Source organism: Chenopodium album, chromosome 7 (assembly GCF_948465745.1).
Source record: "Chenopodium album chromosome 7, dcCheAlbu1.1, whole genome shotgun sequence".
Taxonomy (NCBI): domain Eukaryota; kingdom Viridiplantae; phylum Streptophyta; class Magnoliopsida; order Caryophyllales; family Amaranthaceae; genus Chenopodium; species Chenopodium album.
Window position 1 is genome coordinate 73,240,228 of NC_137840.1, and position 22,435 is coordinate 73,262,662.

At 34.4% G+C, this 22,435-nt stretch overlaps 2 protein-coding genes and 1 long non-coding RNA gene across 3 annotated transcripts; 2 read left to right on the forward strand and 1 right to left on the reverse strand.

Moving 5' to 3' along the window:
- Positions 1 to 377: 377 nt before the first annotated feature.
- Positions 378 to 7,032, forward strand: LOC145639492 (3-phosphoshikimate 1-carboxyvinyltransferase 2). Its single transcript, XM_081690748.1, has 8 exons — positions 378 to 906; positions 2,356 to 2,600; positions 3,233 to 3,386; positions 4,492 to 4,706; positions 4,782 to 4,899; positions 5,275 to 5,485; positions 6,362 to 6,423; positions 6,528 to 7,032. Exons 1-8 carry the CDS (start codon positions 574 to 576, stop codon positions 6,744 to 6,746), a joined length of 1,557 nt encoding a protein of 518 aa, XP_081546874.1. The 5' UTR covers positions 378 to 573; the 3' UTR covers positions 6,747 to 7,032.
- A 4,642-nt stretch (positions 7,033 to 11,674) lies between these two features.
- LOC145639493 (UDP-glucuronate 4-epimerase 3-like) lies at positions 11,675 to 14,018 on the forward strand. The gene has a single exon (XM_081690749.1). The coding sequence runs from the start codon at positions 12,276 to 12,278 to the stop codon at positions 13,608 to 13,610; it is 1,335 nt and encodes a 444-aa protein (XP_081546875.1). The 5' UTR covers positions 11,675 to 12,275; the 3' UTR covers positions 13,611 to 14,018.
- A 3,979-nt stretch (positions 14,019 to 17,997) lies between these two features.
- Positions 17,998 to 21,083, reverse strand: LOC145638471 (uncharacterized). Its single transcript, XR_014114661.1, has 2 exons — positions 20,551 to 21,083; positions 17,998 to 18,400 (listed from the first exon to the last, which is right to left on the reverse strand). It is a non-coding gene; the product is annotated as an uncharacterized LOC145638471 (long non-coding RNA).
- Positions 21,084 to 22,435: the final 1,352 nt, after the last annotated feature.

Genomic DNA, 22,435 nt, shown 5'->3' on the forward strand with positions numbered 1-22,435 from the left:
CCTTCTCACAAGGGAAAAATATATAAAGATATACGATTCAAGTATTCAACACTTTCTTAAGCCAACACAAAAATACATACACAACTAATTTTCTATTTTCTTGTACTCGTAATTTGCAAAGTAAAGAAAAAAATACATATTTTTAATCGAGTTAAATTGTCCTAAATTTTTAATGTCATTTCCATGCAATTAAATCATCAAATATACAAACTCACATCTATACAACCTAATTCAAAAGAGTCCATGACTTTGAGTCTTTGAGTGATAATAACAATCATATGTTCAAAGTTCAACATTCTTAGCAATTGATCATTACCCTTCTTTTTTAATTTAGTTATTTTATTACACCAACCACTTCAATATTCAACCCCAACAACATTATTTTTTCATTCCATTATACTACACCAACCCCCCTCTCTTTGGCCACCAAAATTTTTGGTTGGTGAGTCCTCCTCTCCTCTTGTCTTCCTCAAGTGCTTAATCCCATCTTTCTCTCTCCTCTAAAAAGGCTAAAACCCACCTACATTTCAACCATCAAACACAAAAAGTAAGAAAATTTAATAGAAAACAACAATGTCTCAAGCTACAACCATTAACAATGGTGTTCAAGGTGCCCAATTTTGCCCCAATTTGCCCAAAACCCACATGCCCAAATCATTGAAAAATGTTAAATTTGGATCAAATTTAAGATTTTGTCCAAAACTAAAGTCTTTCAGAAATGAAAGGGTTGGTGGGCAATCATCAGTTGCTTTTAGGGTTCGTGCATCAGTTGCTCCAGCTGCTGAGAAATCTTCAAGCGCCCCAGAAATTGTGTTGGAACCCATTAAAGAGATCTCTGGCACTGTTCAATTGCCAGGGTCTAAGTCTTTATCCAATCGAATTCTTCTTTTAGCTGCCCTTGCTGAGGTAGTTTTCAATCATTTGATTTATTATTATTTGTGAATTTGTATATTTGATGATTTAATTTTTGATTTTTTTTATTAAAAAATTTCATGTTAGAACTTTGTCAATTGATACTTTAATGTGTGCCACTAGCTGAAATTCATGCGTTTAGTTCTTATGTTGTTGAAATGGCGAGAGTTCGAGTTTTAGGTTGTTTGTTGGATATGTCAGAAATTATGTGGTGCTTGTGTTCTTAAATAATTAACGAATTGTGAGTAATTCTGGAAATGTTGGGTAATTTATTGTGTGATAGTATGATGGAGGATGAAATTACTGGTATTGTTTGAAGTAGATGATTAAGGATTTTGCCTCCTTTTCTTGTTTTAAGGGTAGGGGTACTGGAGGGTTGGGCAATTTCATGCTAGGATTTAAACTTAAAAATTTCATGCTATAATATATCACTGTTTCAGGTCATTATGCATTAAAAGTTTCAGTTTTGCCTCAAATTTTGCCCTGTTCTTGCCTCAAATTCTAGTGTATTTTGTTTGGGGGTGATAGGAGTAACAAATTGAGCTATGTGTTGGCGTATTTGATTCGCAGTTTTGTTTCAACTTAGAACCATCTTCCTTTTATAAGGGAAGAAATAACATTAACCGATAGGAATATGGGTATAAAACATCTCAAACTGCAGTATATTTGTGACCCGTGTGTCGTAATCAGCAGCTGCTGATATACTAACACCTCTCTTTCCAATATGCTGTATGCCATTAAATCTCCTGTCCCCAAACCAAAAGACCTTAACATCTACAGCCTTTGCTGCAATGTATATAGCATAATCACACCCTTTGAACATATTGCCCATGTGATTCTTTTCATTGTGATAGAGGATTCAAACATCTTTTGGGATGAATGCCGCATGAATCCCTGTCCCTTTTAGCAACAATAATCTATATCTCCCCCATTCTTTAATCTTTGCTCCATTTGGACTTCTATGCTATTTACACTCTCCTTTGACTATATTTCATGAATATTCACAAGGAAAAATCTAGTCGTGTGGGGTCTTGTTAGATTCATCTTGATATATACTTTCAAAATATCAACATTTCATAATTTTTTATTAAAAGATATTCAAGGTTGTGTACCCATGAAACTCCACATAGTGCAAACGAAAAAAATAGGAAGTATTTCACACTTTTACCGCTTTCTATTGGGAAGCCCAGACCATGCCGGAGCAACCTTATTTTGCATTGTATCTCAAATTCTTAACATGCTAACATAGCATATACACCCTGTGAAGCTCTGAGAAAGCATTTTCCTTCCTAGATCAGTCAGCAATATCTGCTCTTATTATTATTATTATTCTGATTTGCATCATATGTGCTGTGTTTATTTCTCCATTCCTTTTTCATTTTGCCCCAAACTTGCTTTTCACTTCCCAAAATTCTCAGCATTCTAACTAAAATTATGCTATAGGGGACAACAGTGCTGGACAACTTGCTATATAGTGATGATATTCGATACATGTTGGATGCTCTAAGAACTCTTGGGCTAAATGTGGAGGATGATAAGACAGCCAAAAGGGCAATTGTGGAGGGTTGTAGTGGTCTATTTCCTGCAGGTAAAGAGGGAGGGGGTGAAGTTGAACTTTTCCTTGGAAATGCAGGAACAGCAATGCGTCCATTGACAGCCGCAGTTGCTGTTGCCGGAGGAAAGTCTAGGTATGTGTAATAATTTCTTTTATGCATTGCTAACTTTATCTTTCTGTCAGCTGCTTGGCTGATTTACTTTTTTATTCTCTAACTAGGAAACTGTTTCTTAGTATGGAGGAAAAAAAGAAGGGGGGGGGGGGGAGGGTGATGTTCCTCCTCATTTGAGTATGTGTTGGGACTTGGGAGCCATAGTTATAAGTAATCCAATTATATAGCACACCCCTAATAGGGCTCTATAGCCACATGTGTCCAGATAGTGTCAAATTTGTGAACTATCCAGGGATCTGGTTGATTTAACAGCTCAGCAAACTCTGAACAACACTGAAGGCAGAAAAGGCTGTTGCTTTCTGATGTGATTGGTTGTATTATAATTTGGAAAAACAACATAGAATCATCTTGACTGACTAGATGTAAACTGTAGAGCTAAGGAATATGTTTTGACTTTTATATTAGTAACAAGATTGCTATAGTATGCCATAATTTTACATATATTGATCAGGGTTGAGCATGAAAGTACTAAAGAATGAAATAAATTAGTGAAGTAGGAGGCAATCTGCTGGCTCTTATAAATGGTTTCCGCAGATCGACATTAATATCCCTACGCTTTAATTTCTGATACCTCCTCCTTATGGTCTCTTCAGTTATGTACTTGATGGAGTGCCGAGAATGAGGGAGCGACCCATTGGGGATTTGGTAGCTGGTCTGAAGCAACTTGGTGCCGACGTTGACTGTTTTCTTGGCACAAATTGTCCTCCTGTCCGGGTTAATGCTAATGGGGGCCTTCCTGGGGGAAAGGTAAGTGACACTTTTTAGAAATCCTTTTTAAACTTATTTTATTGATAAAAAGTAACTGAGTTGATTTTGTACTCGCTGATTTCTCAGCAGTACTTCCTTGACTTATAAATCTGCCTTGTTCTGTTTCTTTTTCTTTCAATTTTTTGGATGTATGGCTTTTTGGGGTGGAGGTGATGATGGGTTTCTGGGTTTCTATTTAATAATTTTCCAATATAGCAAGCTCTTCTGGAGACATGCTTTATGGGCTAATGTATTTATTCTGTAAATCTGGCAGTAAGCAACAGTAGAATAGCTGAAAAGGGTAAATCTTCTCTTATCTGAGTGGATGAAGTTGTATAAGTTACTTTTAAGATCCAAATAGTATTTGGTATCCTAATGTCTAGCAGTCTAGGTCACTTGAAGTATCTGGTGTTACGTGTGTATGATATTGATTAGTAATTATGTTACCTATGTTTATTTATGTAAATCATTTACTCTGTATTTGAGATTCAAAAAGTATCCTGGTATATGGTTTATGTAATTAGTAGCTAATACTTCTATATCGTCCTCAAAAGAAAGTTCAATTTATACCTTTTCTCAGATTTTTATATTTTGGATAGTTGAATTTGGGTGATGGGCAAATGTGATGACTGTATTTAAGCTAAGGATGAGTAGTGCAAAGTTAGATGATGATTTTGATGATTACATTGTTCCTTGCAGCAAATCGGATCGTAAAACATTGACTGCTTTTTGGTTGAGCGTGAAGTTTTCCAGTGATTGTTTTCTTATCATTGTGAGGTTTTAGTGATTCTGGTACTCCAGCAATTAGCAATGCTCCACATGTTTTTAGTTGCTTCATATAAATTTAAAGTTATTGCAAGAATTAGAGAAAATCTTGAGTTATGTGATGCTTATTAATGCTGTGAAGTTTGCTTAGTAGAGATTCCTAACTAAAATGCTGATTTGTTATTGTATGTTAGCCTATTCCAGAGGTCTTTTGCACACTGTACCTTTTAGTTATATATATATTTTTTTAATGCTAATCGCTATGGATTTCGTTTTGTGATGTGAAAAGCTCTATTTTTTAATTTAATTTATGCCTTTTTATAAAACATATTCTGTGCAGGTCAAGCTCTCAGGATCAGTTAGTAGCCAATATTTGACCGCGCTGCTTATGGCAACACCTTTAGGTCTTGGAGACGTTGAAGTTGAAATCATTGATAAATTGATTTCTGTACCTTATGTGGAGATGACAATTAAGTTGATGGAACGTTTTGGTGTGTCAGTAGAGCATAGTGCTAACTGGGATAGGTTCTTGATCCGAGGTGGTCAGAAGTACAAGTAAGTCTCATCTCTGTTATTATATCTTTTAAAGTCACTCCACCAGTATACTAAAATTGAATTATGTTACCTCAGATCTCCTGGAAATGCATATGTCGAGGGTGATGCTTCAAGTGCTAGTTACTTCCTAGCAGGGGCTGCAGTCACTGGTGGAACTGTGACTGTTGAGGGTTGTGGAACAAGCAGTTTACAGGTAATGTTCAAAGCCTTTCACAAAATTACTTCGCCCTTTTTGGAGCTCTCAGCATAGCTCTAAAATATTCTTTTTTATACAAAATTCTTGCCAAAAGCATGGCTGTTTGACACTCCAAATTTGATAAATGTAACAATAAGTTCAAGATGAGAGGCTATAAAAAAGAAAAGATCATGGACTTTATATTCTTTAATTTTAGTTTATGACTCTATTAACTCTTTCCAATTGCAGCTCAATAAGCAATTTTTGCTAGTTTAATTGATCAGGATTTCTTAATATAATTTTGTATAGCCATATACCTCATCTATGTGTTTTGTTTGTATCCAGTACTCTCTTGTTGATTAGCATCTTACTTGTCCTATCACCTTTACACAGGGTGATGTAAAATTTGCTGAAGTTCTTGAGAAAATGGGTTGCAAGGTTACCTGGACAGAGAACAGTGTCACTGTAACTGGACCGCCCAGGGATTCATCTGGAAGAAAACACTTGCGCGCCGTTGATGTCAACATGAACAAAATGCCAGATGTCGCAATGACTCTGGCTGTTGTTGCCCTGTATGCAGATGGGCCCACTGCCATCAGAGACGGTATGCTCAACTTCATTCTGTGAATTTGGCTCTCTTCTAATGCCATTTGTAGATTCCTTGGTACTTGATGACACTTAAATATTTGCACACGGACCTTGATTAATAATTGATAATGACAATTAGTTTGTCAGGCTAATGAGAATTTGGATTTGTCTTGTTTTTGGAAAGTGTAAACAACAACCAACTTGTTTTTTGTTTTCTCTGATGGTGGTTAAGTTGTCACTGCCCCATGATTGGAAGTTGTGATTTCTGTTGTTCCCAAGAGCTATATGCGGCATCTTCTGGTACAATTAAGGAGTGAGGGACCACTTGTGTGGCATTGAGTTTCTCACTACCAAACTTAATTAGCCAAGTGCCTCAGAAATTATGATTCAAAAAATGTGTGATGAAATGACTTATCTTTTTATAATATTAGTGCTCCGCAAGTATTACTATGATTGGAGATATTAGATAACTTAGCTGGTACTCTGTAAAAGTATTCAAGGAACAGATCAGAAGACTTAAACTGAAACACCTACTGCATGTATAGGGGCTGATACACCACACACACGAACCAAAATGTAATTTTCATGATGTAATTGCACTGTCTCGACTGGAGACTTCTTCAAAATGTTTTGTTTTATTTTAGTACTCATATCAGTCATGTGTAGTGTATGAAATAGGTCAATATAGTCTGTAGTTTAAGGTATACTATCTGATTTTTACACATGTGCACAAATTCACCATTCAGTGGTATTTATTTATTTATTTATTTTGGTGATGGGACCAAGCGTGATTTGGTTTTATTGGTGACGGAAACCCTTTGTGGTCTATACTTCCTTTAGCATGTATGATGTGTACAAGATAGGCCGTGATATTTGTTATGTGATTGAACAGTTGCTAGCTGGAGAGTGAAGGAAACAGAACGGATGATTGCCATTTGCACAGAACTCAGAAAGGTTAGCACTGTTGGATACTACACTTTCTTGTAGGTTTTAAACATGGTTGAAAACTGCATTTGACATAAATTGGTGCTCATTCGGTTCACTTACATAATTTTCAGCTTGGGGCAACCGTTGAGGAAGGACCTGATTACTGTGTGATCACTCCACCTGAGAAACTAAACGTGACAGCCATTGACACATATGATGATCACCGAATGGCCATGGCATTCTCTCTTGCTGCCTGTGCTGATGTTCCTGTCACCATCAACGACCCAGGGTGCACTCGCAAAACCTTCCCAGACTACTTTGACGTTTTGGAAAGGTTTGCCAAGCACTGAGTTGCCATATATTGGTTATCTAGAGCATTCGCCTCACTCAAATTTGAATCAAGATTAAAATGCTTTCAGCTTCAGCTTTCGCCGCATTCTTTGTATCATGTTTGTAAGATTTTAGTTTATACAGTGTATTAATTTTGTATCAGGCCAGTTAGAAATAATATTCTTGAAAAGATGAACTATGAGAATGTGATTTAGAAACTAGTATTGGGGTCTGAACTCTACAGCAATAACTGCAGAGTTTTGACACCATATTTTGGTAATGTGAGTTCCATACTGTTGTTTCAAATTGTTCACCATCTTCACTTCTTTCCAACATGAGTAACCAATATTCTTATTATTAGTGTTTTTATTATTGATTTTTGGCGGTGGTCGGTGATTTCTTTATTTGTGGGGGTTGGATGTTATAGTAACTGACAATCTGACATGTCAGAAAAATGGCAGGTTACAAAAGAAAATATAAAGTAAAACTATAACCTTTCTAACATTTTACACTCGGATGTTATCTATCTTTAGATACATAGTCACTTTGCTCATCTCGTGATTTATATAAGAATATAGTCAATATATGTAATATGGTGTATAACCTTAAGTAGGGGTGTTCAAAAATTGGTCCGGACCGAAAAATGGATCAGATCGGTCCAAACCTACCACGTACCGAACCGGACCAAATTAAGCGGTCCGATTTCTGGGTTGAGAAATTTTTTTTCCCCGATCAGGTCCAAATTCTATGAAAACCGGTCTTGGATTTGACCGATTTTTTGCTTAAATTGCATAAAATCTTTAATACTCCATAATGATTAAGATTATCCTTAACAACCTTTTAGTTGTATGAGTTTTTTGTACTAAACATACAAAAAAGACGTTAAAATATTGTTTTTCCTTTATTTTTTTCCGAATTTTTCATAAATTATTTAAAACTTATTTAGGTAATTTTTTTATACAAATTCTAAAATCAGTCCAATTCGTCCCGATCCAGGTTTTGGAACTTTTTTTTGGCCCGGTTCGGATTCGATCCTAGCTTAATCGGTTCGGTATTCAGTTATTCAAGTTCAATTTTTCGATCTTTGGCCCAGCTCAGTCTGGTCTTGGACCAATGAAAAGCCCTAACCTTAAGTATCCAATTTATTAAATTACATTAAGATTAGGGTTTGTTTGTAGATCATGCTTCTTTTAATCTAGCTTGGTTGCAATAGATAAAGATCAAACTCGAACACTATTCAATGAAAAGAATTATCTCCATCCCTTCAAGCTTGCCCAATTAAACATAGATGGTTCATAAACTATTCTCACACTTTCTTCTTAGTTAACATTGTTGTTACTCCCTCTCTACTTTGTATGCTGAACACGACTTTTAATACATATGAACAATAAAGATGGAACAATCTTAATAAGACGGAGGGATTAAGGGTCTATTCTCTTCAACTTATTTTCAATTCAGTTCAGCTCAGTTCAGTTTAGCTCTTAATTTCCTTCTCTCATACCAATAAATTCAATTCAATTAATCAGAACAGACCCTAAGAGGTTATTATGTGATACGAGTATATATTTACGTACATGGGGCCCAAATTACAAATGGGAGACCAACCACAATCAGGTCAAATGATTGATTAAAAGAAAAGAAAGTGAGTTAATAGCTGATCACCGCCAAAAATTGTAGCATGTGACAAAGTGATTATTAAAAAGCAAAGAAAAGGAAAGGTGGAAGGTAAACATGTTTGTGTTTGTTTTATGGTCTTTCTTTCTTTGTAGTCTGGCCATCATGTTCTTTGCGGTTCCTAACACTATCTTATTTTTTTTAATATAATTTGGACTGTGATTCACTTTTTCCAATTTATTACTCAACACTACACACTTTCACTCTAATTTTTGCTTATAATATTAATAAGCATTTTCTTAATTTGAAGAGCTACTTGCTTCTCCTACGAACACTTCTCATTTCAATAAAACTCTACTTATCTTATTAATAACTCGTGCACCATCTTATCACTAGTTCGCCACTACTATAATTACGTGTCTAGGTCAACATTGATTTCGATATTTGTTATTCAGTCAATGTCTTAAACCTAATTACCTAAAATTAATATACATTAAAATATGAGCTCAATATTTTGTAATATATTAATCGTCTTCTTATATTTTGCCATATATTATTACATTTCTCAATATAGAGAATTTATCGGATATTTCAATGATATGATTGCTCAAAAGAAAATACTTGCAAAAGCTTAAAACTTTTTTTTATGTTGAGCAAACAGAAATATTAATCATAAATAACCATTAACTCAAACAACAAAAACAACCAATTAGGTGAATTCTATGATTATGAGTGTAGAAGGGAGAATGTGGGTCATAGAGAATGAAGTTTTGAGTAAATTATTGTATGACTTAATTTTTTCCCTTTATACTTATCTACCTATTAGAGAAACTTTAAGCTGAAGATTTATACCTTATTTGTTCCAGCAAATTTTGTTTAGAGGTAATATTATATAGATCTAATTAATGTAAATACTACATAATATGCGGATTATATTATTAACTTAATTGTTTATAGATTTTGTCGGTGTAACTGAATATGCCTTATAAATTAAAGATCAGTTAATTTTTAAACTTTTATTTGATTTCTATCGCCTTGTTAGACTGCTACTACTTAATAAGATTATACACATTTTATTGTCTAAATCTCGAACCTTTAGACATGTAGTCTAGACTCAACTAAGTCAATTAAGTCATAGAAGTAAATATTGATTGGAATACAAGATATCCGAGGAAAGATGCTATTATTGCCTCTTTATCAAGCTTGTTTTTAGTAGCATGTACGTCTGCCCAATATCACAAAATTGAGGCCTTATTTCACCTTCACATGTTTCTGTCCCCCTTTTCATTAATTCTCTTCCTTCATACGTAGTCACGTACTAACAAACAAATAAGTCCCACAGAAAATTTATAAGAGGATCGAAGAAAGTCCAAAATTTATTTTGAAAAATGGATTTGATCCTTACGTATTCATTAATTGCCTTTTATACAGGTTTTACGTCTATCAATTTATAAATTAAAAGTCATACGTGCGAGCATGCAGCGTAAAGATATATGTACCTTTTTGTTGGACCGGCGACAGACACATAGGTGTTGTGTCTAACTAAGGTCATTAACTAATTTGTAATTTGGATTTTGACATGTGGTGTTGTTAATTCTAGACATCAACCCATTTCGCACCCTTAATTTAGGCCCTATGTTTCATGTTTGTGTGAACAGTGGTGTGACTATGATGCATTTCATGAGATTGCTTGGATGTGAGATGAATGGATATGTATGTGTTAATGTATATGTGTTTGATGCAACAAATATCCTTGACTTAATAGCTTGCATTTCACTAGATAGGGTTAGATGATCGAGTATAAGTTGGTGTTAGGCTATTAGCCAGGCTAAGTTGAGTTCGAGGTTGAGTTATAAGATCTAAGCATATAGCTATGAAATTCATTCTATTAAGTAATGTTGCTCATATTTTTGCCAAAAATTGGAGGTAATATTAAGTATATACTTTGCAAATTTATGATTGTAGACTTGTATTTATGTAATTTGATTTACTTATAAATTGTAACTTGTTTATTTTACTTTAACGTAAAGTTTTCTCATGTGCTTATCAACACAAGATATTTGTTCTTAATTCAACTCATTTATTTTATCGTATTTGACCCTACTCAATTTGAAGTAGCATATAAATAATAAACTAAGCTCATACTAGGTGTTGCCTTATGATTTTATGGTTAAAATTATTTCTATTTGTTACAACACTAGAAATTTCTCGAAGAACATCTATTGAATGTAAAAATAAAAATAGTACTCCGTAATAATTTAAGGAATTCACATTTATTAAATCATATTCAATTTAGTTCTTTCACGATTCTATCATTAATTACATACAATTACCAGTGTGAAAAAAGTCAATCTAAACTTGCAAACAATTATATGTTCAAATTAATCTCGATTGTGTTCAAAACTTTCAATAACTATATTGTTGTAGGCAGGTTACAACCAATTAAGATTTTGAGCGTAAGCTATAACATCACCCTTTAATTATACTTATGTCTCAAACAATCCTCAAATTGAAATTTGATAATTTGAAGTTAATGAAGTATGAGATTTCATTTATCCATCTATAATTGGGCCTTCTAATAAAGATTTTACTTTGTATTATTTATGTAGTACACGAATTATTTGACATGTCCAAATTTGATCGAGTGTTTCAGCTAATAAACTATTAATTCAGTATAGAAAACAAATTCAAATGATTCGTAAATTTCAACCAAATAGATATATCATGAAATATTTTAATTTTAAACCGTCCATATTATTTGGTTTTTTTTTCATTTTGAAGCATATTATTGGCAATCTTTACCCCAATAATTAACTCATTGAATAAACTTGGAAAAATAATCCAAAATTAGCACCAAATCTCATCCCCTCCCGCCCACAACAAATCTCAAAGATCTAAAATCATTTAAAATCTTAACCTCTCACTCTTAATTGCTTAAAAATAGATTGGAGTATAATTTAATAGAATGTCTAAATTTTAGGCACTATGACCAATCAAATTACTTCCTAATACTTATGTTCATTTATTATTATTAATTAATTAATGTATTTTCTAATCTCACTTAAAGTTTTGACTTTCTTGTGATTTGAGTTTGTTAAATTTAGCAAACCCAACAAGCATTAAATAAAAATTCCTCTTTCTTTTAACCATAAACTCCAAGTTCATAGTACTACTATAATCACCAAAAAGGAAGGTAGTATGACTTAAATTTAACAATCACTCATACCAAACTTTTTTTTTACCATTGTCATTTTTTTTTACTGTCTTTTGACTCTTTATTATAGATCTCCTCCTATTTAGTTGCTTCCAATTGATTGATTTATTCTTTTTAATCACCCCCATTTGCCCATTTTCCCTAACAAAAAAATATTTATTTTTTTTATTAATTTTTAAAATATTAATAATTGATCCTCTTGTTTCTCTCTCCTCCATAATCAAAAATCAAATCTCTCCCACCTTTGCCTCTCTGAAACTCCACCCTCAAAAAAGGCCTTTTTCTCTTGTTTTCTCTCTGTTACCATCAACAACAACAACTATAACATCTCCAAGAAACCTGAAGATTCCTCCTCCTTTTTTCCATCCCTTATCTACAAACTCCATATCCTGCTCACTTTGAGAGAGAAACAAGAGAGAAAAATAAAAACACCCAAAAAAAAAAAAAAACAAAAACAAATCTCCATTGTTGAACAATCTATTCCCCTTGAATAAAAAGAAAATTCCACATTTTGAGCAAAACCCAGATTCCAAAACTCAATTTCAAGAAAAACCCATAAATTTTATTCCCCATTTTTGCATAATTTTTTCTGGGTTTTGTTGAATAAATAGTTGCTGGTTCAAAGAAAAGAAGAGAGGAAAAAACAAAAAACTATCTCTTTTTTTTTTTTTGTTTTAATTTTTTTTGGGGGTTGGTGTGGTTTTGATTTTGAATGTAGAAAATGCCTCATTTAGATAACAACCCATCAACGCCAGGAAAATTCAAGATGGATAAATCATCCTACATTCATCATCATCATCATCGTTTAAGATGGCATTCAACTCCTCTTGTAAAACTCACATTTTGGTCCTTCATTTTTCTGGGTTTAATTCTAATGTTCTTCTTCAGATCATCATCTTCTTCTTCTCCATCTTCATCTTCATCCACCATTGGAGACACAACCCGCCGCTCCCTCCGGACCTTCTCCTGGGGCGGTCCATCATGGGAGAAGCGGGTTCGAAACTCGGCTAAAGTTCGTGCATCTAATGGGTTTTCCGTGCTTGTGACCGGAGCTGCTGGGTTCGTTGGCACCCACGTCTCGGCCGCCTTAAAGCGGCGAGGTGATGGTGTATTGGGTTTTGACAATTTCAACGATTACTATGATCCTTCGCTCAAGCGAGCGAGGCAGGCTCTGCTTGAGCGAAGCGGGGTGTTCATTGTTGAAGGAGACATTAATGATCAAGCACTTTTGAAGAAGTTGTTTGAGGTAGTGGCTTTTACTCATGTAATGCATTTAGCAGCACAAGCAGGAGTTAGGTATGCAATGCAAAATCCTGGTTCATATGTTCATAGTAATATTGCTGGATTTGTTAGTTTGTTAGAAATTTGTAAATCTGCAAATCCACAACCTGCTATTGTTTGGGCATCATCTAGTTCTGTTTATGGATTGAATACAAAAGTACCATTTTCTGAAAAAGATAGGACAGATCAACCTGCTAGTTTGTATGCTGCAACTAAGAAAGCTGGGGAAGAAATTGCTCATACTTATAATCATATATATGGACTGTCTTTAACTGGGTTGAGGTTCTTTACTGTATATGGGCCTTGGGGTAGACCAGATATGGCATATTTTTTCTTTACTAAGGACATATTGAAGGGGAAATCGATACCGATTTTCGAGGCAGCAAATCATGGGACAGTGGCTAGGGATTTTACCTATATTGATGATATTGTGAAGGGGTGTTTAGGAGCATTGGATACTGCTGAGAAGAGTACTGGTAGTGGGGGTAAGAAGAGTGGTGCTGCTCAATTGAGAGTGTTTAATTTGGGGAATACGTCGCCTGTTCCTGTTTCTGATCTTGTTTCGATATTGGAGAGGCTGTTGAAGGTGAAGGCGAAGAGGATGGTGATGAAATTGCCTAGGAATGGTGATGTGCAGTATACACATGCTAATATTAGCTATGCTCAGAGGGAGCTTGGGTATAAGCCTACAACGGATCTGCAGACCGGGTTGAAGAAGTTCGTTAGATGGTACCTCAATTACTATAAACCAGGAGGGAAGAAGAGTGCTGTGTGATGAGTCTTGGTGTTGCTTAAATTATTCGATGTTCCACACTTCCACGGTAGGATTATGCTAAATTCTTGTTCATTGATTCTTCTTATGATTGTTTTTTCGAGGTTTGTTTACTCATTGCTGCTCCGATTATGTCCTGTCTGTGTAATCTTAACGATGCCTTAATATGAGAGAATACTTGCTTCCCCACTTGGTGGAGGAAGTTTTGGGGTTACAGAACATTGTTAGGGCATTATAAGCTGTACAAGAACCATCTTTTTTGCTTTTCTCATTTTTACTCTTGAGATTGTAATTCGTTGTAGTTTCAGCAAATGTAGAATTCATCATTAATAGAACTTATTCCAATTCGTGGACACGTAGTATTGCAATGCAATTTCAATAAAACTAGGACATGGTGCCTTCTTATGTGTTCTTCTTTTGCTTTCTTCTCGCAAAGATTTCATTGATAATCATATTATACTTATTGGCCTAATATTTTGCTCGGCTTTGGATGGAAATTTCTTGTTCAGTTGTGTTACTGAGCAAAGGCTTCCTATGTATCCTCTCTCAAGAATTTAGAGAACTGCTGTTTTAGTTTGTGCATTTTGTCACTAATAACATGTCAAGTCTTTTGTTGGGAAGGTCCATGGTTGTCGATTTAGCTTTCGATGTTTTTACTCTGTAATAGAAGGAACTCTGGACCTGTAAGGGTCCTCTGCCAGTTTTCTGCTGCAGAAAATGTTTGTATTACCTTTTGTAGCAAATATGTTCACCCATAGTTCTGAAAGATGCTACTCTCAAGTATGATCCTGAATTCAAGGAGATCACAGAGAGAATCTATGGAGCTCCTAAATTGAGATTTAAGATCCAAAATGTTGGCCTAGATGGATTGACTCTGATCAAGGATTTAGAATTATTCTACTATAGTAAATGAGACAATTCTGGATACGAGGTAGTATCGGTGCATATATATATAATGGATTTCGAGCTATGGAATTTGTTTACTCCAATTTCTTGTGGTGATGTTTTGGGAAATGTGGATTTAAACTTTGGATTTGTTACTATAACCATCTTCTGATTTTGTGGAGATGCTGCTTATTCTTTAATAAGGAGATAGTGGTTACCAGATCCAACGGCGCCAAGTATGGTTACAGCCCTTACAGGCTTGCAGCACATGTAGTCGCTGCTTTCGTGTTTATGGTATTGTTCTCAAGATTTTAATTTTCTGGTTTAAGTTTTTAGTGGCTGTTTGGTTGGCTTAAATCTACAGCGAATGTAGAAAACTGGGTTTTTTGATTGACTGAAACACTGGCATATCTTCGCCGGGAAGCAAGAATTTAACTTTCCGATTTCACTTGCTTTCACAGGGTTGAGTAACCTCATTTTTTATCTGCTGACTTTTCATCTCTGGTCAATCTTTGAATGTGAATGTTCTTCTTTCGGGCGAAATGTCATGTTAGATTAAATTAAGGAAGCTGCTATAAAGGACTTCTGATGGACTCAATCCAACAAACACAATGAGATGCTATCTTAATTGATTAAGCAAGTTTTAATTGCTTATGTAGAAATATCTCTGTGACTCTGACTACTTATATATGTACTCAAAGCCACTTTTCCTCCTGTGTTTCTTTCTTTTCTAGAAATAAGCAATCACATTTCGATTGTGATATCTTAATGCCCACCAAATGCTTTTATGGTATCGTTTGATTTTCTAGTCAGTTGTATTGCTAAACTAGCAAATTTATTACACGCGATTTTTCGACAATAACATTTTGAGTAACTTCTAACGTCTTATTCAAAATCATTACTAATTCAAAGTATGATTTGTATACAATAAAGACTATGTTCGATAAATGGTTTGACTTTATTGGTTTTTGGCTTATCATGTTTTTGTCGATCAAATAACACCATCTTCTTTCATTCACTAACTAAATTCGAACCTCATTTTTTCTATGTCAACCAAATAACCTCTTAGTTTTATCGAACTAGCTTTAAACCTTGACCTGCCATAATACAATCATACAATATACAATTGAGAAAAGAACAAAGCAAAGGAAAACCTAAGCTACAAGAGTGAAGATTTCTTTAGGATAAAAAAGGGGACCCTTGTTGGAGACTACTACTATTTTGGTTGGTGACTGATAAAGAGTGAGTCATGGTCTTAGCATTCTAAGCTGTCAAATGTGAATATGTGGTGTGATACTTATGATAATTTTTAAAAGTGGGGGCAACATTATATTTATTGATTGCACTGCTAAATGTTAATGTATAGCTGCTGTTGTGTTAAGACTGTTGGCTTTGCTTTCATGAAAATAGACAAAGACATAAGTATGATGAGGATCGAGGAGGGGGTGAAAGTGAAAATGGTACCCTTCGCTCATATATTTTTTTTCCAGTCTACAAATATTGCACTATGTTGAGTTTTACACTATTTACACAATCACTTTTTACCAGAGTCCTATGAATTTTGTTGTATTCATCTTAATTTTCTTTATGTAATATTACGTTTTTCATAATAAGGTTGGATAGGTTTGAAAAATAAATTTAGATAATGATTAATAAGGATCATCCAAGTTCAATTTACAATTAAAGTAATCATGAACTTCACTTATCTCATCTAACCTAAATTTATCAAACTTAATCTATAGGCGGGGAGAATAGAGGCTATAACTTAGGGTGCATTTCATACACCTAATTTTCACTTAAGAAAAGCTAATAATATGTTACCTTAACTTATTAGACCTGATACACGTGAAAACCCTTTATCCTTTGTTAAAGGTTTGCCTTACTCATGCAAGTTTCATGATTAAATTCATAGCTTCTTTCTCTTTGTAATGTTATTCTTTGTCTCTTTTGGGTTTATACTTTATACTTATTGTTCATACACACTCAATTTCAATTTATCTTGTTGTCAAAAAAATAAAAATAAATAAAAAATGCTCCCAATCATCTTTTTGAGACCATGTTATATTGTGCACGTCAGGCATATGTCCTATTGTCTTGTCAACAATTATGGGAAGCAAAATCCTAAATACTCGTAACATTTAGCCAATTTCAGGACCACACCTTATATTTGCTGATGTTGCCTTTTCTTTATGTACTACTTGTGTACCTCGAGTAAAAATACGGTCTCTTAACTTTGGTATAAGTTTAATTTAGGTCCCTCAACTTTCAAAAGCCTGATTTTGGTCCCTCCACCACCACTGAAGACTTATTCCGGCAAAATAATTGATGACTAGACAAAGTTTAAGGACAAAATTGCTGAGTTGTCAAATGAAGGGAAAAGTTTAGGGACCTTGCCCATATGACGTGACATTTTTTATTAATATTGGTGAAAGTTTAGGGATCTTGGCAATCCATTTTTCTACAAATTCTTAAATAGACCTGGTTCACACTAATTTATTGTGGACCACTAACATTAGGGAAACTATGGTTGTTTTATTAAAAAAAAAAACGGTCACTATAATAGAAAAAAGGTCTCTATGTTGAAATAAAAGTCATTTTGATAATATATATGCTATAAAAGGTTAATTTTTTTAATGAAATATTTTATATACTGGTTAATTTGAATAATAAAGGTCACTATGTTAAAATTAGGGTCATAACGTTGTACTTTAAGTTCACAATAATATTAAACGTTATACTAGTTTTAATAAAGGTTACTATGTTAAAAATAAGGTTACTATGTCAAAATTAAGGGTCACTATGTTCAATATAATGTCACTTGCGTGTGTATAAACCTCGGGTCCACAATAACATTATTGTGGACCAGGTCCACGCAAGATTTTATGCCATTTTTCCCCAAAATGGGTATTAACTTAGGTGATATAATCAGAAGGCTCCATTTATTCCTTTAGAAATTAGAAGCCCATAAGAGAACTTTTCATCACAAAATTGTATTAACTTGTAACGACTAGTTTTTGAAGTCTATTTTGGAATTCAGTTGTTTTTGCTGTGCAAACATTCCTCAGACATTAATTGCAAACTCTCTAAACTTTTAAGTACCTTTTATTTGTTCTTATATGTGACATGAATTGTATAATCAGCACGAAAATCATTAAAAAATTCCAAAGTCCCTAAACTTTAGTACAGTCAGCATTGGAAGTCCCTAAACTATGGTACAGTCAGCAATTAAATAATAGCAAGGTCCCTAAACTTTGCTGACTCATTCTTATAGCCACCACAATTGATGAGTCATTGGTGGTGGAGGGACCAAAATCAAACTTTTGAAAGTTGAGGGACCTAAATCAAACTTATACCAAAGTTTAGGGACCGTATTTGGTCTTTACTCTGTGTACCTCTTAAGTCTTTTTAGGACATACTACGTATATTATAACAAGGGTCTATACTCTTATGAGATACATTATCCTTAAAACATGCATCATCGTCGTCAATGCCAACCACCAAGAAGTCATTTAATCCCTTTCACTCCAACATTAAACACTCCTTACAAGTTACAGTACTTTTAATGACTACTTGCCTCTCTTCAAATCATGTACAACTATATCTGTAATGACTTACAAGTTGAATACAAGGGGTAATATATCAGTGAAAATAAGACATGAATACGATCATATCTAGGAATGCCGTGAATATGTACTTACAATTACTTTTTTAAGTGATAATGCTTGGTCACAGCTTCAAGTACTTCCCAAGTGATCTTCATTCCATTAGGAAATACAACCAAGTCTCCACCTCCAATTTCGAAAGATCCCTCCTGCTCATCAACCAAAACCTTCACTTTACCCTCCAGCAGGTACATTGTCTCTTCCGCTTCAAAAGTCCATGGAATTTTCATTGGCTGACCGCTCCATCTATTCACAATTTGTGTTAGATTAAGGCAATATCCTTAAGAAAATCAGCTTGATAAATACATCCAAGACAATAATGTATATATGATAGATATACAACATATGCAGATTTTACAAGGAAATCCTAGTTGATCTCTGAGATTGGAGTAAAAACTGTCAAAAGTCTGGGGTCATTATTCCAAAATTATCCTACATAAACTCAAAAAGTCAAAATATGCCAAAAGATTCTTGAGAGTTTTCTTAATCATTGATCCATATTTCACAAGCTACACAATGCCAGTATATTTCTATTTCATCCACAACTTGACAAGTATATGTGTAAGTAGACAAGTTAATATTCTAATGCAAAGAATATATGTGTGAGTCGGCAAAGGCTAGTCATTAGCATTTGTGTTTAATGTCTTTCAAGTACCAGAGCATCCCCAAGATTATTACAAAAAACAGTCACCAAGCACACTACAACAAGCCAACAAAAACAAGAACTAGACAGAGTAGTACGGTGTACCTCCCAACGGGCAACGGCTAGCAAGGAAAAATGCATGGACCAAAGCACCAGTGTAAAAAAAATTGTCATCCAGAGAACATGTGTGCACCAGCTGTACATTTTAGGAATCTCTCCTCGAAAAAATGAATGATGAACACAGCTTTTGATGTCTTGAGAACAAAGGGAAGGAAAAAAGGCTTGTTGGTAGGATTGGAATTGGTTCAATTGAAAGCTACTGCCAATCAAGGGCAATACAGGATACTCTTAACTCTTCTATCATGTCCTGTTCATATTCTTGTCCAGTTCATCGTATCAGCTACAGTTTAAGTTAAAATTAACTGACAAAGGGAAGCATTACAAGGCCTTCAAGCCTGTATTTAGCGCAATGTTAAACTGTATTTGTTCTGGTCAATCCAAAGTTTACAACCTTAGAAGGCACGATGATTCTCGGCAAATTATCAACGTAAAGGAGAGAAGGCCCAATGGCCATAACAAGCAAGCTTTGGCACCAACAAAATCAAATTTTCACTTGAAGCCTTGAAGCCATTGAATCATAAGCTTAGCTTCATCAATGAGTCTCATACAAGACCCCAAAAAGCTATTGCCCAATCTCAACAATTTGGCAAGTAATCTCAATTCAGGCATATTAATGTAATTATAACAGACTAACAGTACATTGAGACAAAATATATTACACACATTTTCAAATTCAAAAGCAGGCAAGTTTATTCAAACCTTGTCTTTGAGATGTATTTAGCTATTTATCATTTCTTATAGCACCCTGCCTAGCCTCTTAAACTAAGGAGGCGATTAAGGGTGGAACATGGAACCCACAAAGTAGTCCCCTAAAACTCACCATAACCTTTAATAGTTTAATTTTTGTAAATTACAACTGAAGATTAGCAGCTCTGTTGATGACTTTGTTGATAACAACTATCCATAAAGAGTAGAGCAATATAGTTTCAGATGTACATAAAGCTATGATAGTCCCATTCAATAATCACTGAAATGTGGCCAACAATACACAAGCTTCAGACATATAGTCTTCAGTAATGCTTCAATCATTGAGATAGTCAGACAATCACCACCACCCAAAGCTTCGGTTAATTGGGCTAGATAATCGAAACTTGCGACTAATCACAGACCCGGCCATACCTACCCAGCTACACAACCACAATACTTTAAATCCTCTCCTAGTAATACCCATGTCCGAGTATCGGAGTATTTCAGTGTATAATGAACAAACCCTTCAACATACAGATTAATCTTCTCATAAACACACAAGCTATTTAATAACCACTAGTCTACCCTCAGGGCTCAGGCATCCATTTATGGCATTATAGTTTATACAATCATATCAATTCACAAATATTACTTAAAAAAAAATTAGGACATTTTCCAATTAATTACAAAATATGCCCTGTGACACTGAATGTAATTGTTAAACATATTCATGTATTTCACCAGAACATCATACATTCATACATTACAATCAAAACTGCAAACTAATAATTCTAATTACTACATAAAGATAATTTCTTGATCGCCAAAAAAACCATATTTTGATTAAAACCCTAAATTGAAGAATAAATTTTTACCCCATCAACAAAACAAACAAAAGCAAAAGGCAATAAATTTGATAATCAAAAGAAAGGAAATTGAATATTACTTGGACCAAGTGTTGACTTGAAGTTCATCAAGCTTAGATTGAGGAGGGTTCTTGTCAATCTTCACTCCAAATTGTTTAAAAATTGATGCCCCATTTTCTTGTTCTTCCGTCATAGTGATGATGTCCTTGGAATTCTGAGGCGTTTTAATGAAAACTGAGGCTATAATTATCGAGGATAGCAGCACCAAAAGAGATATTAGCAAAAAGGGTTTTGAAATCTTCATTGAATTTCTCCAAATAGAGCATGAGAAGCAAGTATTTCCAAGTGTGCTGCTAAATGACGAAGAACATTGTTTGTTTGCTGTCTGAATTTCATGCGATGATTTTGGGCCTTTATGTGTTGGGAGAAACTATTGCCCTTAGGTATAGGCCCCCCTGTCCAATACCCTAATAAAAAAATAATATTTGCAAATTAAAAAAAAAAAGATAAAATAAAATTGGGGGTAAAATGAAAAAGGGTTGGGTAAAAAAAAAAGGAGGAGAGAGAAGTTACTTTCCCCCATTTAGTTGCTGCTCTTCCCGTGAAAAAACAGTCGATCGGCGCCGGTGGTGTAGCTGAAGGTAGCTCAGAGAGGGGAATTTGGCTAGAACTTCCACCTAAATTTGGAAATCCACCTTAATCGGGGTAAATAGTTGGGAAAACCATTTCTCCATGAAAAAACACTAGAGGATTAGATGGAGTTCTCAAAAATGGCATCATAGCTAGTGGCTATTCACCCGAGATCTGGAGGAGATTCCAAATATGGTGGCTATTGATCGAAAATCTCGAGGGAAAGTTGAGCTCCCTTGTGGAACGAAATTAAGCGCAAAGCTCTGATTTATTTCCATGGAATTTGCAAGCTTTTGTAGATAATATACAAAATCAGGTAGGATGATTATTCATCTAAGCTTTGGATGTTTGGGGTTGAAGTCGACGACGAAAATTATTTGGCAGTCATAACTATTATTGATTTTACACAGTTATTGTTAATTGTTATATTGTTATTTTTTATTAGTATACTGTTATTTTTATTAGTATATTGTTATTGGCTGATTAGTATAACTAAAAAGTTATTTTATTTATCTGTGAATCTGGGTTTATATGCTTTCTGTTTTTTTGGGAATTTCATGGGTTTGATTTAAATGTTATCGTTTTATAACTTGGTTTAGGTTAAGTTTGTACTGTTATTGTTAATTAATAAACTGTTATTGTTGATTGTATACTACTACTATTGATTTGTATACTGTTATTGGACATCCGATAGTGGTGGTAGTAAGGCAGTGCAATAATCTAAACCATCATGTAATTGATGAAGAAGATGATGATGATAATGGTGTTTTCTTTGGTTTTGGTGGTGGTGTTAATGGATGAAAGCGGCAATGACAGATTGATAACAGTGGTGGTATCTTTTCCAAAAGTATGAGAGATAAACTACTTTTTATTACTGTCAACTCATGTGGTAACTATTAATGAAGTTACTATCCAATATATGTTGAATGACAAATATACCCCCAGGTATTGGGCATGAGAGTCCCTACCTGGTAGTGGTCCATCATGCCTCGTTGTGTTGGATTGCTTTTTCTTTGCTCTTGTTTATTGTTGGGTCAATTGAGAATATGGAATGCATAGTTAGACTACTACTCTAATAGACTTGCTTGTTGCTTTAGTGGTTCAAACTTGACCCAACCTAACTTGACCTAACTCAAAACTAAAGTTACTTACCAAATAGTGTTTTTTCTTTTGTGTGTGTGTGCGCGCAAGAGGGGGGAGGGGTCATAAAGGCAAGTAATGAGAATCAATTCACGATCACATGAATCCGCGAAGGGATCTCTAACCACTTGAGCTATTACTTATTCTCTTACTTACCATATAAATAAATTATCAATGGTAACAAAAACTTTTATT

Bases quoted from the DNA above. Each gene is read 5' to 3' on its own strand.
- LOC145639492 (XM_081690748.1), top strand. From the start codon at position 574: ATGTCTCAAGCTACAACCATTAACAATGGTGTTCAAGGTGCCCAATTT. The intron at 907-2,355 runs GTAGTTTTCAAT...ATTATGCTATAG, and splicing joins TTTTAGCTGCCCTTGCTGAG to GGGACAACAGTGCTGGACAA. The intron at 2,601-3,232 runs GTATGTGTAATA...TGGTCTCTTCAG, and splicing joins GTTGCCGGAGGAAAGTCTAG to TTATGTACTTGATGGAGTGC.
- LOC145639493 (XM_081690749.1), top strand. From the start codon at position 12,276: ATGCCTCATTTAGATAACAACCCATCAACGCCAGGAAAATTCAAGATG.